Raw genomic sequence first — 16,046 nt, 5'->3', positions numbered from 1 at the left:
CAAATAATGTGACTGTAGGGACAAGTCAAGGGACAACGCTTTTCTTTTAGCTCTCAGGTACAGCAATATCTAGACATGTTGTGTAGGATGCCCTAATGCTTAATTAAAAGGACACTTCTTCAATGGTCTGATTAACATCTCAGTGACGCATTATCAATGTTCAGTGCACTTCTCCTCAATTCCAAGACATCAAACTGTCAGTTTGCATTGTTAATTTTCACCCCATCTCTAATAGACCAGAACACAGAAAATCCTATTAGAGCTGGAACATTCCCTTTGGACTGTCTAATTGTAACTTCTCAAGGTGCCTTAACTGGTGTATAAACTTGTCGGGCAGATAAATTAATATTCAATTATACATTGACTCATTGACCCACATATGCACCCACAAATGCTGTGTTGCATGTTTCCTCTGCTCACAAGAGGCAATGTTGTGGTGAGGCTTTTGCACGTAGATGGAAAAAACACGCTACCTGTTTTTTTTGTGCAATTGCAGCCTTCGACATCCTGTCACAGGAATGAATTACTTGTGTTTTTGTTTTCACTTTCTCAGCTTATTTGAGCACGCATGGTTTTGCTTTTGGTTAGTTGTTTATATTTAAGGTGGACTTTCTTACTTTCTTACCATCATGCCCTGGTTCTCTCTTTCCCCCTCTGCACGGCATCTTTGTTAGAGATTTTATCTACTTTTTTGCTCACATTTACAATGTGCAACAAGGACAAAAGCATCTATTAATGTTTATTTCTCTAGGTTAGGCTGTGTTGATGACAAGAATGTTCATTATATTAAAATCACACACCTTGGTTTTCCTTGAACCTGATTGGTCAAATCACACTCCCTAAGTTTAAGTTCCTTTAGGGTCCTGTGATTGCACACACAGTGAATTTGTCCTTTGCATTTAACCCATCCAACACACCAGTAGTGAACACACACACCGGACGCAGGAGCAGTGGGCAGCATTCCTTGTGCCTGGGGAGCATTGGGGTTAAGTGCCTTGCTCAAAGGCACACAGCTGTGGATGTTGGGCCTGGCAATCGCACCGGCAACCCTCCAGTCACAAGCCCAGTTCTCTAACCTTTAGACTACGGCTGCCTGTAAAGGAAGGCGGGTGAGGTGCCGTGACCCGTGTCCCTAGCCTTCTAATCCATGGATTTACAGATACTGGATTAATTTATAACTAATTATAATTTAAATACAGTTCAACATGAATTGCAGTATTCATTTTTAAGCAACTTTCCTAATCCTGCTTGAATTTCTCTGCATTGCCATTGCCAAATAAAATCACATGGCATTTATGATGCTTGAATTTTTCTGGGGTTGTACATTTCAGCTGAAAACAAAATTCCAGCATTCAGAATTCAATGCACAAATATTCACCTTCCTAACCTACAGTTCCAAAATATTGAGCTGTTAAATACAATCTTCATTATTTAGCAGGTAATATTCAAGCCATTATTTTTAAGACTCACAAATTCAGGTCTTAAAATTCAGACAGAAATTCACCATTACATGAGGAGAAATGGATTGCCGATACACTATTGTAACCATGGTAACATGCTGCTCCAAGCTTCGGTGGTTTTGCAAGTGGTGGGATTGTGCGGACAGTGATGAGGAAGGAACAGAAGGAAGAGACACAAGAAACAATATCTCAGGAAAGAAAAAAAAAGGTAAGATGAACCACGCAGTAAGTTAAGTTATGGGCTACTTTGTTGATCAACAGGACAGTAGAATATGTTTTAGTGTGCTGTTGAATTATTTTTCAGTTATTACTTTTCAGTTATTTCTTTTAGCAAAACGGTAGTCATTCATTGTAACTTCACTGAAGTTACATTAGGTTTTAATATGTGATTTCCAGAGGAGGTGGAAATTAAATTGCTTGTCCATTCGTTGGTCTCTGACAGTTTTCGTCAACTAAATTAGCAGTGTTAACCTTAACTTGGCAACTGAAATCATGGTTATTCTTGGAAGAAGAAAAAGAACGGATTTGTGGACACATTTTAACTATAATACAACTGAAAATAAAACGCACTGAAAACAATCCCAGAACAAAATCGGTGGAAAAAATGCCACAAACCACATTTGACTAAAACCTATATAGTTTTCTTTGACTAAGACTGGACTAAAACTACTAATGATCAAATCATTGTGTGATTTGCCAGGCCTGTAATCGGGTCTGTACATCTCTGCCTCTGCTGAATTAGTTTTATCCTTGGTGGACACAAAATTTATCATCCTCTAGCACAAATCTCACAATGATTTGATTATTATTGGTTTTAGTCTAGTTTTAGTCAACAAAAGCTATGCAAGGTTTACTCAAATGTGGTTTGTGTATTTTTCCCACCGATTTTGCACTCACATTGTTTGCAGTGCGTTGTATTTTCAGTTGTGTTATAGCTAAAATATGTCCACAAATCCCTTCTTTTTCTTCTCCTGAGATTAGTCATGATTTCAGCTGCCAAGTTCAGGTAATGAAGATTGTATTTTAACAGCTGAATATTTTGGAACTGTACTTTAGGAAGATGAATATCTGTGCACAGAATTTTGAATGCTGGAATTTTGTTTCAGTCAAATATACAACCCTAGAAAAATTCAAGCATCATAAATGCCATGTGATTTTATTTTTTAATTTGTGTCAAATTGCAATGCAGAAAGTTTTTATTCAGTTCACACAATTAAACATGCCATTTTGCATTGAGGACTTTTAGCACTATATATACTTCCATACATGTTAATGAATGTAATGAGACCATAGCTTCAGTTTTTAACCTTAGGAGAAAGGGGAAGTCATATTACCACCTGCATGGCAGTTTTTCATTGTTAATATTAGCTTTGGGGAAAAGCCTCGTAAATACAACTGTCAACAGCAGCAGCAGGAGCCAAATAATGTGACCTCAGGGACAAGTCAAGGGGCAACGCTTTACTTCAGCTCTCAGGTACAACGGTATCAAGACATTGTGCGTAGGGTGCCCTTACGCTTAATTAAAAGTAAGCTTGTTTGATGGCCTGATCAACATGTTTGTAATGAATTCTCAATGTGAAATGCATTTCTCTTCAATTCTATGACATCAGAATGTCAGTTTGCATTACTGTTGTTCACCGAGTCTCTTGAACACAGAAAATCCTATTAGTGTGGCACATTCTCCTTGGACTATCCAATTTTAATTTGTCAAGGTGTCTTAACTGGTTTACAAACTTGTAAGGCAGATAAACTGATATTCAGTTATACATTGACTCATTGATTGCTAGACCACACATATAAACCCATTTATGCTGTGTTGCAGTTTACTCTGCTCACAAGAGGCAATGTTGTGGTGAGGCTTTTGCACGTAGATGGAAAGAAAAACATGTTTCCTGTTCTCTTAGTATTTAGAGCCTTTGCATGCTGTTCTGGCCATTAAATTACTTTGTGTGTGTTTTGTTTGTTTTTTTCCTTCATTAGCTGTTACTTAATTTTATTAGTGCTTGCACATTCTGTTGAAATGTCCATTTTTAATTTAGTCAAAGAAGTGTCTTAACTTGTGTGTGAACTTATAATGGACACATAATCTCTTGGGAAAATAATTTTGTATCTATATCTGTGTTTGATATGTTATGTTAGTAAGACGAAAGTTTCTCAAGCAACTGGGCTGTGCAAATGAAGCAAAGACATAAAAGTAGACCAAAAATAGACCATAAAGAAACTTAAACTGTGTTCATGTGTGATTAACTAATTGCACCAAAAAGTTAGATTTTGTTGTTGACGAAGAACACAACAGAGAAAAATCCACAGGTTACACTTAACCCCAGTCAGAGTGCTTACTGATGTTGTATTACTATTGGAGAACTGTGGGCTCTAATGTTTCTTTTGTTGACCAAACCACTTAACCCTAAGGTTCTTTTCTGGGTGTGCCACAATATTTGTAAGCCCATAGACAAGGATTATGGAGGCAAACAGCAAAAAGGGTGTGGGAATTTTCTGTTATCGTTTTTATATTTGCCTTGTCTAGTTGTTCAGATAACTGCAAAGTATACCTTACAGTTACTACAGTAAAATTGCAGGATTGACATACCTCATTGTCTTGGAAATTTCAGAGTAAACAGAATGGTATAATGAAGGTGTGGGAAAATTAAGGTATAATTTAAACAAACATGAAGAGTGTGCCTGGAAAGTAGGCCTGCGTCTTTTCCAATATTTAATAAGTGAATAAAAAGTGTTCATTTTCATTTGATAAAAGTTTGACAAAGTTTTGACACTGATTTCATGTGACTGCTGTCACTCAGGATATGTCAGACTGAGATGCTTCGTGGAAGCAGTTTAACAAGATAATAGGTGATTGAACTTTGAGGGTTAGGGGAAAATAATAACATTTTTAAAAGGAGTGAAATGAAATTAAATGAAATGAATTCCAATCTTCCAGTTAGTAAATAGATTGGTCTGATCTTCTGGACATGAAATGTCAGTCTACCCAATGTTTATTTGTGTGTTGCAGTGATGAAAATTATTCAGTGTGTTGACAATTGTTTTCATTGTGTGGTAGTGACACACGTCAGGTTCAAAATGTCCACTTCACTATATAGTAAGTCAGCCACTTTGTAGTGCTGTTCGAAATCTCAACTGTAAATTTACGACATTGCATAGTCCACTAGCAGATTGTCGCGAGGCATGTCAAAATGTAGTGTACAGAAGCTGTACTCTACACCGATCAACTTAACCATCATGCATTGCGGCCTGTCTCATGAAAGCGGCCTGTCTTGCCCTTAAAGACTCATCAGGTGCAGATGTTCTGGTGTTTGTTTATGAGACAGACAGAGATAAAACATTACGAATATCCGGCGCATACTTATGTAGCAGCATAACATCCAAATAGTGTCCGAAATGTACCAACAGCTGTCTGCCCTTATCCCCCAGTGAGTGTTCTATGTAGCGAACACTATATAGTGAGTGAGTGAACACATGGACAGCCGTTATTTAAATTGGTCTTAAGACTTTCTATTGGAAAGGTACTCTTAGAATTTTAATGGAATACTCTAAATGTACCCATGTAATGTTAATTTGGAATGTTTCATTTTTCTTTTCTCACACTGCTCTTTGCAGGTAAAATTTACCCTCCCTAAGGCTTCTTATGACAAGTTCATCTCCCAGTTCCATGCCATCTTGTAACCCCAACTAGAGGCAATATTTTGGCAGTCAAGGTGGAATGGGAAAACTCCACCACCAGAGGGGCATGGGAGAGGAGATGTCACCTGTGATCTGGGAGAGTGGGGTTTGATTCCCACCATGGAAACAGCCTCTGCCCACTCAGCATCCAACCACTTAGTGCTGCTGCCTGCCACCGCAGTGCTCTGGGTCACTGCTCCCACAACCTCAGGGGCTCTAGATCTGGTTCCAGCTGGGACTCCAGCTCTGGAACTGGTTGTGGCAGGGGGCCTTCCAGTAATTTAACAATGATTGCTAGATATTGAGGACATGCCCATAGATTTTATAGGTATAGTTATCAAGTCTGTTTTCAGGAAATGCTGACATTTTATGGGCTCAATTATGCTCAATTAAATTCAAACTTTTTTGATTCAATTCAAACTGTCCAATTATAATTTGAACAAAGTGTCTTAATCAGTTTGTTAACTTGTCAGGCAGATAAATGAATATTCAGTTATACATTGACTCATTGACCCCACATATGCACCCACTTATGTTGTGTTGCATGTTTCCTCTGCTCACAAGGGGCGATGTTGTGGTGAGGCTTTTGCACGTAGATGGAAAAAACACGCTTCCTGTTTTCTTAGCAATTACAACCTTCGACATCCTGTCACAGGAATGAATTACTTGTGTTTTTGTTTTCACTTTCTCAGCTTATTTGAGCACGCATGGTTTTGCTTTTGGTTAGTTGTTTATATTTAAGGTGGACTTTCTTACTTTCTTACCATCATGCCCTGGTTCTCTCTTTCTCCCTCTGCAAGGCCTCTCTGTTAGGGTTTTTATCTACTTTTTTGCTCACATTTGCAATGTGTAACAAGGACGAAAGCATCTATAAATGTTTATTTTTTTCTGTGTTGGGTTGTGTTGATGATGTGAACATTCAGTAAATCAAAATCATACGAACATATCTTGCCCTGGATTTTCATGATGAACCTGACTAGTCAAATCACTTTCCCTAGCCTTCTAATACACGGTGCTACAGATAATGGATTAAATTATGACGATTTACAGTTTACAATTATAATTTATATGCAGTTCAACATGAATTGCAGTATTCATTTTTATGTAACTTTCCTAATCCTGCTCGAACATGTCAGTGGTAACAGAACCCAAAAGATGCCTAATCGAGCAAAATCTTTTTATGGCAAAACCTCCAAATTAATAAATGTAATCAGACCATTACTTCAATTTTTAACCCTGGTGAAAGAGGAAGTCATATTATTACCACACACATGGCAGCTTCTCGTTGTTTTCATTGTCACATTATTTGGCCTTTCATTGGAGGCCAAATAATGTGACCTCAGGGAGAAGTCATGGGGCAAGGTTTTATTTCAGCTCTCAGGTATAGCAATATCAAGACATTTTGCATAGGATGCCCTTACGCTTAATTAAAAAGAAGCTTGTGGCCTGATCAGTGTACATGTGATGCATTATCAATGTTAAATGTACTTCTCTTCAGTTCTATCACATCAAACTTTCAGTCGGCATTGCCTGGTCTCTAATAGGACACAACACGGAAAATCATACTGGCATCACACATTCTCTCTGGACTATCTAATTTTAATTTGTCAAAGAAGTGTTTTAATCGGTGTGTAAACTTGCCAGGCGGATAAATTCATATGCAGTCATGCATTAACTCATTGACCCCATATATAAACCCTCTTATGTTGTGTTGCAGGTCCCTCTGCTCACATGAGGCTATGTTATGGTGAGGCTTTTTGCATGAAGATGGAAAACCCATGTTTCCTGTTTTTTGTATTTAGAGCCTTCCACATCATGTCTGAACAGTAAATTACTTCTTGTGTTTGTTTTTTTTTATCTGTCAGTTAATTTTGTTAGTGCTAGAACATTTTGTTTGATCTGTCCAATTTTAATTTGTCAAAAAAGTGTTCTATTTGATGTGTAAACATTTCAACTTTTTAGCTTTCAGCTTCTAATTGTTAATTTTGGCTTTGGGGGAAAAAGGACGCTAAGGCAGATTTACTTCTGTTGAATTTTATTCGAAAGCATCATTTTAGGAGTGAATAACAGACATGTAACCTCTTGGGAAAAAAGTTTAATAAAATTTACCTCTGATCAATCTTTGGATAGTTTTGAATAATCCTACTGAGTGGCACAAATGATGGCTACACTTTGAGGGAGGGTATAATTTAAACAAACACAAAGAGTATGCCTGCAGAGTAGACCTGTGTCTTTTCCAGTATTTAACAGTGTTTTTTTCTATCTAATAAAAGTTTGACATTTAAAGTTTTGACGGTGATTTCATATGACCGGTGTCACACGGAATATACAGATGCTCCTCAACTTACCAAGTCGAACCATTGTAAGTTGGGGACCACCTGTATCAGACTGAGATGCTTGATGAAAGCAGTTTAATGAGATGATGGATGATTGGACTTTGGGAATTAAGGGGGGAAAATCATAAAACAGTCAAATTAGTAAAATTAAACATATTTAATCGTCAAATTAGTACATGTGCTTATTAACCCCTGCCCACTGAATTATTGGAGTCACCTTTTTTTCTGTTTTTTCTCCAGTGTATGAATACACCTGTTTGTCCTTTGTTCCGTTGTGAAGAATTTTGTTTGTAACACAAAAGTAAGTTCTTGTTATTTGTGAAACCTCTGTGTGTTAACTGTAGTTCTTTACAATTTGCATTTACTTAAGTCTCTGTACTGTTATTTCCCTTTGTTCTTTGGCTTGCATTGGAGAAATCCTCTGGCAATAAAGCATCTTTTCGCACTGCACTTGTGCACTTGTGCGTAACAGAAGACTTCAAACATCAATGAATGCAGCGAGTAAGCCCTGTACAAGCACACTGAGGGAGCCTTTCCCCCCTTATAGTTGGAGAGCATTTTGGCTGATCAGTGTTGCCTGGTGAGTGAGAATTGGAAAGAGCTTGCCAAGTTAGGCACTGTCCACAACAACATCACCCACAGGCTGCTGCAAGGGTCCCCCATGCTTGCATCACCTCAACTAGTTCTAGCACTTCCTCCTACGCCACCACCTCTCCCAGTCTGGCAGTCCCCTTCCTTACTTGAGCGGCTTGATGTCACTGACTCCAAATCCTGCAGGTCCTTCCTTCATTGTGACTTCTGTCTGCATGACTAGGGTGGTCGGAGAATGTCAGCTTTTAGAAGAATCCAATACATTACAATTCCATTTCTTCAAGCAGTCAAATTATATGAACCGCATCATGTGTTGTTTCTTGCCACTCTGGGGTAAGAATCATTTTGTCCCACTGCATTCTTTTCTGACTATTTCTTCCTTTTGTGATTAAGGAGAAGTCACCCATCAAAGAGAAGTTTTATGTGAGTTGTGGTTGTAGTTGTATAAGCTGTGATAATGAGAGTGGTAATGGCAGTAGCAATTCTAGTCAAAGGTATAAGAACATACAGTAAGTGGTGGTGATCATGATTATGACAGTCATGCTTATTTTTCAAACTTGGGAGATGTTGTTCACATTTAACATCCATAGAAATATTGGAGCCACAAACTGAGAGGGGAAAAGTCAATTCATAATTGGTTTTAATATTCTTTTTGAACTAAGCAGAAAGGTATAACAGCAAATAAAAACACACCTCAGTAAGAATTCTAAACTCAGGCCTACATTGTTTAATAATGTTTTAACCACTGTGTTCTTTAATGATCTCAGACATCTTTAGTCATAGAAAAACAAACAACAAAGATCACAAAAGCTGTAACCAACTGCTAAAGCAACAGCGAACCACCCCTGCCAAAAGTGCCATTTCATGAATGTTTGCTCTTAATACAAAATGCATTGAAGTTTTGCCAATTTATAAGTCCACATCAGTTACAGTTACGACAGGAAACATCTTAAAATATTAGTCATGACTTCACTAAAGCAATCCTTTAAGACATAATTTTGAGTAAAATCACATTATACAAAACAAACTATAACAAGATTAATACAATTTCCCATGTCTGATCAGCTTTCTTAACACTACACAATAATGATTGTAAAACTGAGGCAAAACATTTGTGTTATCACATATATGTAAATGCACTTTGAGATTTCAATGAAGTAAATGCCTGATCTGAAATTCTAATTCTCATTTGCTAAACTATGTTGACACATACATGTACTAATGCAACAACAACAACAACAAAAAGAAAACGTAATTGATATTTTTAACGCAACAACAACAACAACAACAAAAAGAAAACATAATTGATATTTTTAATGCAACAACAACAACAACAAAAAGAAAATGTGATTGATATTTTTAACTTGTTAACTGTAATCAGTTTAAACAGTTCAAATATTTGTTTCCTCCATTTCACTCAATAACACACCCAAAATATCTTGCTGTAAAATGTTGCTCCTTTCTTCATTTTCTAAGCCTATTAGGTTTTGAAACCCAATTCTTGCAGAACTTGTTTCTTTGTAATCTTCCTCCACAAGTCAGGGATTTGTCCTTTGCCTTCAAATTTAAAATGATATGATTCCTCCAGTTTTGACCTGAAGGTACATATGAACCACTTCCAGTAGTACAGCTGCTTTCCATCTGTAGAAATGTCCCATCTGTTGTAAGGTTGGCCTGCCTTTCTGTACTCACAGAAGGAAATCCATTTTTTTGACTCCCGAACATAGAATGATTTTGTGCTGCTGACTGATGTTGTACAGAAATCAAGAGAGAACTGTTTTTTGTTTTCCCTAAACCAATTTGTTTTTTTGTAGAACAATCCACCTATTCCCTCACATCTATGCCATTTAACAGAGTGATCTGTGTCATGGCCAGGGATGGAATTGGTACACACTGCACCGCAAAAAGGACATTGCTCCCAGCATCCAGACATCTCTTTGAACAAAATGTCACCCAGTCTGTTTCTGAACCTAAATAGAGGGGGACAAGAGGTCAGCATGCTCTTTAAGTCTTCCTTTCCATCATTGCGCATCTTTGCAAATAGAGGGGGACAAGAGGTCAGCATGCTCTCTAAGTCTTCCTTTCCATCACTGCGTATCTTTGCAAGCAAACTAGCAACTGACTCTTTCAGAAACTTCACATCTTTTTCAAGAAGCTGAATATTCTCAATGTCACTGAAGTCAAAAGTTGAGACAGACATGACATTTCTTAGTTTTGAAGAGAATTCCTTTATCCATGTGAAAGTATCAGCTCCTGTCTCTTCGATTTTTGCTGTTATCTTACTGTTTTCAATCAACACCTTGTCTATTATTTGTGACAAAGTTGATTTGAGCAGTCCCAAAACCTTACTTGCATCACTGAGATACCCTTCAACTTGTTCTGTGATAAATGTTCTGGTAAACTTTTTTGGCTCCTGGATGTATTCCATGTACAAGCTAAAATCCTCTTTACTGGCAAGATATTTCAGGATATGGTCTTCCAAGCATGACTTTGGTCCACTGAAAACTGGGTGGCTGGACTTTAACTTCTCAACTATCTGAATCGTGGCTTTGTCAAAAACTGCCTCAAAAAGAGTTGATTTGATGTGGATACCGAGAACATCAACAAGAAGACTGATTGATGTTGCACCTTTACAAAAGTGTCTGAAAATCTCAAAATAATCTTCCTTAAGACTGTTGAGATATGTCAGAGGATCATTGAATTTCTTGAAATTCGCCTCTATTTCTGTGAGTTTGGGAACTACCTTACTGCACACGTGAATAGAAATGTGATCCTTGAATAATTCTGTCAGCTTTATTTCACTTGATGCTTGGTGTTTACCAATGACATCTTCAATTTCATTCAAAAGCTCATAAATAAAAGCTTGTCCCACATCCAACTTTTCTCTTTCTCTCTCAGCAATCAATGCATCTATGTGGTTTTCTATTTCTTTTGTCAGACTGTTTCCTTCAGCAGTCAAGTTATTAATGTTGAACATTCCCCTTAATGTTGTAATTGACTGTTTATGTGACAACTTAACATGTTTGTCCACATCAAACCTGAAGACTCCCTTGTCTTCTCGAATTAAGTGAGTGTTCTTCATGAAGCGTTCCGTCAGAATGTGTTCCACAAGACTTTGGATGCTAGGATTCTCTGAGGTTGTAGGTTTCTCTGCTGACACTTTGGTTACCAATGCCGTCCACAGCTTGCTGAACTGATTCCTTAGTTCTTCATCATTAAGTGTATTTGCTCCGAGGTCAGAGGCAAGGGCCTTGCTTTTGTTAAAAAGTTCAGCTTCATACTCAGCTTTCCTTTTGTCTATCTCTTTACATATTTCTTTTGTCACCAGAAACTCTTTTGCTTTCACTTTTGTTTCCTCAAAAAGTTCATTTTTCAGGTTGTAAAGTCTTGTGTTGGTGCTTGTTCTCCACTGAACCAAGATATCTGCATGCTTGTTTTCTTTGAAGTAATTCTCTACATGAAGTTTTAGTTGGTGGTAGATCTCATCTAAGCTGTCATTTATTTGCCTTGCATCAATGCTTTTTAACTCACCACCCATGATTTTGTGATGCAAATTGTTTTGAGTCTCCAGAGCATGTTTTCTTAATTCCCATGACCATTTTCCACACTGATACTCAAGTTTGTTATACACAGCTATGTCCAGAGTATTGCGGAAGTGGAACAGAAAGTCTTCTTTCAGCAGTGCATTCCAAAGATCAGAGATCCTCATTTGTAACTCTGAAAGGGTGGGGAACTTGCAACCTGGCTGCCATTCAGAAATTGAGAGGATTTTGGTCTTAAGCTCCTGAATATTCCAACTATATGAAGGGTTAGGAGGAGCCATTGGTGGATCCCCTTCAAACAGATTCTTAAAATAAAACACCTGTGTGTCTACATCAAATTGTATTATGTCACTGAAGCCATCAACTTTCAGATTCTCCTCCTCAGCAGCCATTTTGGAAATCTCATCTAATTTCTCTACAAGCTGCCGCCTTCCCTCTTGGTTTTTGTCCTTAGCATTTGACTCAGATACATTCTGGTGGACAAAAATGCACCTTGGCTTTATTTTCACTGATTTCATTCTCACAAAAGCTTGAAAGCAAATCTGAAGAATGTCTTGAATATCAGACAGATTCTCTCCCATGATATTGACAATAGTTAAGTCACCTATACCAACAATGAAAGTGGCCAACTCATTGTCATGTCTGACAGTCTTGTGAGAGTGTTGGAGTGATCGTAAACCCTCCGTGTCCAAAACCAGTATAAAGTCAAAGTGAACTTGGTCTCTCATGTTTTCATCTACAGAGAGTAATTGCATGAATGCCCCTCGCGTGCACTGTCCAGCACTTACAGGAAACTGTAGACCAAACATTGTGTTCAGAAGTGTGGATTTCCCAGAGCTCTGGGCTCCAAGAACAGAGAGGACAAATATTTGTCTGTCCCCAAGTTTGTTCAGGAGCTCCTTGAGAACAGCGCTAATCCAATCTAGAGGTACATGATTGACATCTCCATCCATCAGTTCCAATGGGTACCCAGACAACAGGATCTCAGCCGCTATTGTAGGGAGTTTGTTTACATCCATTTTGTAACAATCCTCAATTTGTCCAACACTTTTAAAAGCTTCATAAATCTGTGCAATTTCGCGTATTATATGCTGAAGTCCAAATGTGGCAGATTTAATTTTCTTACCTATCTCAGATAGGGAGTCTGTCAGCTCAATGTCAAAATCTTCTTTGGTTTTTACAGTTTGTCTGCTTGCAGCCCATTTTAAGTGGTATTGCTTTTTAAGTTCAACAACAACATCTCTAAAAAGTTCATCAAGATGCTTTTCAAGATCAAGCAACATATACAAACGCTGTGGCTCCTCTGCAAAAACAGAGCACTTTAAAAAATGATCCAAGAATGTATTTGGGGATAGAGCTTTTTCCCGTTGTTGTTGGCGAAGCATTTTTTTGGCATCAAGCATTTCTTCCCTTTGCTGTTCCAAAGTCATGTCTGTTTTGTTCTGAGGACGGTAAAGCTGCCTATCTTTTGTACACCATTCATTCCAGAATTCACCCTGCAAAGGTAGATACTTCTCCTTCAAGCTTACAAGACCTTTTTTCTTTCTAGTCCATTGCTTTCTTCACAATTCAAAATCTTTATGAGGTCCTTTGCTTTCTTCTTACCCTCATGCAATAGCTCATCCTTTGTGTCTTTAAGTAGTCCTTGCTCTATTGCTTTAGCGATGTGATTCTCCACACTCTGCATCTCCTTATGACCTGACAGACAATATTTCAGACTAGAGATGATTTCCTCTGTCAGTTCAGCCTCATTTCTGTTTTTAGCAGCGACTCTTAAGTGCTCTCTCCTGGCAGTTTTCTCTGCTCCTGAGAACAATGTGACCAGTTTAGGAGGGGCCTCCAATAAACTGTCTGCTGTCTTCTTTGCCTCAGGTTCTAGTGGATTTTCAGAGAGCAGGAGAACAATGACTGTGCTGACTCTGCACAGAAACTCCAACTGTTTTGGAAAGTGAACAGCATCCCCATGGAGATTAATGAATGCGATACAATTTTCAAAAATGTCATTCTCCTTCCCTCCAGGGCAGTACCAAGAAATCTCTGTGACCCCATCAAGCAGCAGTCTGCCGTTTGTGCTTCCACTGCAATGACGGCTGAAAAATGTTGGGTGCTTCTTTCTGTTGATGATGCCATTCAGGATTTCAGATTTTGAATTTGAAGATGTTCCCAGTCTAATGAAAGAGACAACTGGAACTGGAACACTGATTATATATTTATTGTGGTGCAACACATTTCCCCCTGTCTGTGCAGAGTGACTCTTGGATTGCCACGTTTTTTTAATCTGTTGAAGTGCCCACAGTGGAACTTCAATTTCTTGAGTGGAGGGATCTGGCACCAGGAGAGGCACCGCAAATTGGCATGAAGTGAGCTGTGCAAAAATACGCTGCCGGGCATAATTGTCTGCACAGTGAAAAACAGCCATATGAATATCCATGGGGTGGATATGTGACTCTTCATTAGGAATACTGAAACAAGTTTCACTTTCAAAACTGAAATAATCACTTGTCTTTCTGTCATGAACAGACACATCAGATTTAGCATTTTTGCAGCAGAGATATCTTACATTTCTGTCCAGCACCATGAGTTTACAGATGTACTGAGTCCAAAGCTCACTTTCTGTCATATCTACACTTGTCTTAACAGACATGCTGCGAATTAGAAGAAGATCAGCTGTTGTTATCTTTCGTGGGTAATATTTCAGAAGATCCAGTCGCTCAAGCAACTTTCTACATTCTTGATCCCGCCAGTTTTCTAAATCAAGAAATTGTTCTTCACGCTGAATTTGATGTTTAACACTTGTGCCTGCAACATTAACAGACTTTTGCAAATCTTCAATTGTTTTCTGAGATATGATTGCCTGTTCTTCCACTGTTTTTCTTCCAGTCAGAGACATCAATTGTCCCTCAAGTTCTTTCCATCTCTTGTGGACTTCAAAGCAGTTAATCACTGCAGTTATTGCGGGCAAAGTCACCGAATCCATTTTCAGCATATACCTTTCAAGTCTCTCTTTTTTGTCCAAAGGGGACACTTTCCATCCGTCATGGGACACAGTCAAAATTGTGAGCAACGTGTAAGCTTGGGCCTTCTCCAGACTCATTTCCCTCAGAGCACAGTAAGTTCTATGTACCTCTGATAGTCTTTCTAATAAAAAGTCAACTTCAGGCAAACCAATGATGGGATCAAATGTTTCTCTCTTGTAACCCACAAGACAAATCACTGACTGAAGAAGCAGCAACAAGTCACCATGGCCACTTTTCTCCAAATGTGCAAAAAATGAATTAAAAGCATTGGTAACTGTGCAAGTAGCAGATATTTTTGTTTCTTGTGAAGGATTGCTCTGTAGATTATCTCTGACTGTTTTTAGGAGAGGTTCCAGCTCAGAGAAGTTAGAGACTGATGTGATAATGTCACTTTTTGTTTCATGGACCTGTGTCTGTTCATTAATCCATTTCAAAATCACGGATCTATTTGGGAAATCTTCAACATCATTGCAGTGATATTCCATCACTGACTGCATCAGAACTCTCAGGTATTTATCATTGTGTGCCATTGTAACTTCCATTAAAAATTTTTGAATCTCTTTATTTGAGAGGCATTGAATCCACATCGTGGACGAATGTGTCTCCTCCAGTATTCTTCTCTTCATTTCAAGTAACTGAGTTAAACCCTTTTCAGCATTGGAAGCAGGACATTTTTCCACAGACTGCATCATTTCCTCAACCTCCTTCTTCAGTCTGAGCTCTTTGTCTCCCCAGCATGGCTCTGAATCCTGGCCTGTAATTTCTTTGTAGGCATTCATAAGGAATCTGCATAGTCTTATTGTATCCTTGAAATCATTCATATGTGATGACTTGATGATTTCCCAAATTGGAGTCAAAGTGAGTCCTCTGTCAATTACTGCCCAGGTCTTGTTGTTTGTGGCCAGAGCTTGCTTCCACTTTTTATGGTTATCTACCTCAGCAGGTCCTCCAGTTTTGTGAATAAACAGCTGCACTTCAATCTGCTGCTCATTACTATCAGTCTCAACATGTGCTCCAACAGCAGCTGAAACAGATGCACCTGCAAAACCCATGTTGGATTCGGATGGTATACTATCTTGAAAAGCAACACTCATCTGCAGTGTTTGTGAGAGTTTACTTTTAACCCTGTTAAAATTATTGCGTGAGAAACCCTCAGAACAAGCTTTCCACCAGAATGTCCCACCAAAATGGATTGGTCCTAGGGAGGCGTGAGAACCAAACCCCTCAAAGAAACGTTCAGTTCTTCTCAGCAGATTCCGTGGACAGAATTTTTCTTCATCAAAGATCGACAATATATTCTCAATTTCCTGAAGTTCTTTAAGAGCAAGATCAGACAGCTTAGCTTGACTGATATTGGTACAAGCCAGGGGAATGTAATCACAGATAGTAGCAGATGCGTAAGACTTCTCAAAATTTTCATGG

General features: G+C 38.4%; 1 protein-coding gene across 1 annotated transcript; it reads right to left on the bottom strand.

The window, feature by feature from the left end:
• Window positions 1-5,328: 5,328 nt before the first annotated feature.
• Window positions 5,329-15,676, bottom strand: LOC115816344 (interferon-induced very large GTPase 1-like). The gene is made up of 3 exons (XM_030779299.1): window positions 13,213-15,676; window positions 9,902-12,910; window positions 5,329-5,432 (listed from the first exon to the last, which is right to left on the bottom strand). Exons 1-3 carry the CDS (start codon window positions 15,674-15,676, stop codon window positions 5,329-5,331), a joined length of 5,577 nt encoding a protein of 1,858 aa, XP_030635159.1.
• Window positions 15,677-16,046: the final 370 nt, after the last annotated feature.

This window comes from Chanos chanos, chromosome 7 (assembly GCF_902362185.1).
Source record: "Chanos chanos chromosome 7, fChaCha1.1, whole genome shotgun sequence".
Lineage (NCBI taxonomy): Eukaryota > Metazoa > Chordata > Actinopteri > Gonorynchiformes > Chanidae > Chanos > Chanos chanos.
Note: the sequence above shows the minus strand (reverse complement) of the source record. Positions and strands in the feature narration are given on the sequence as shown.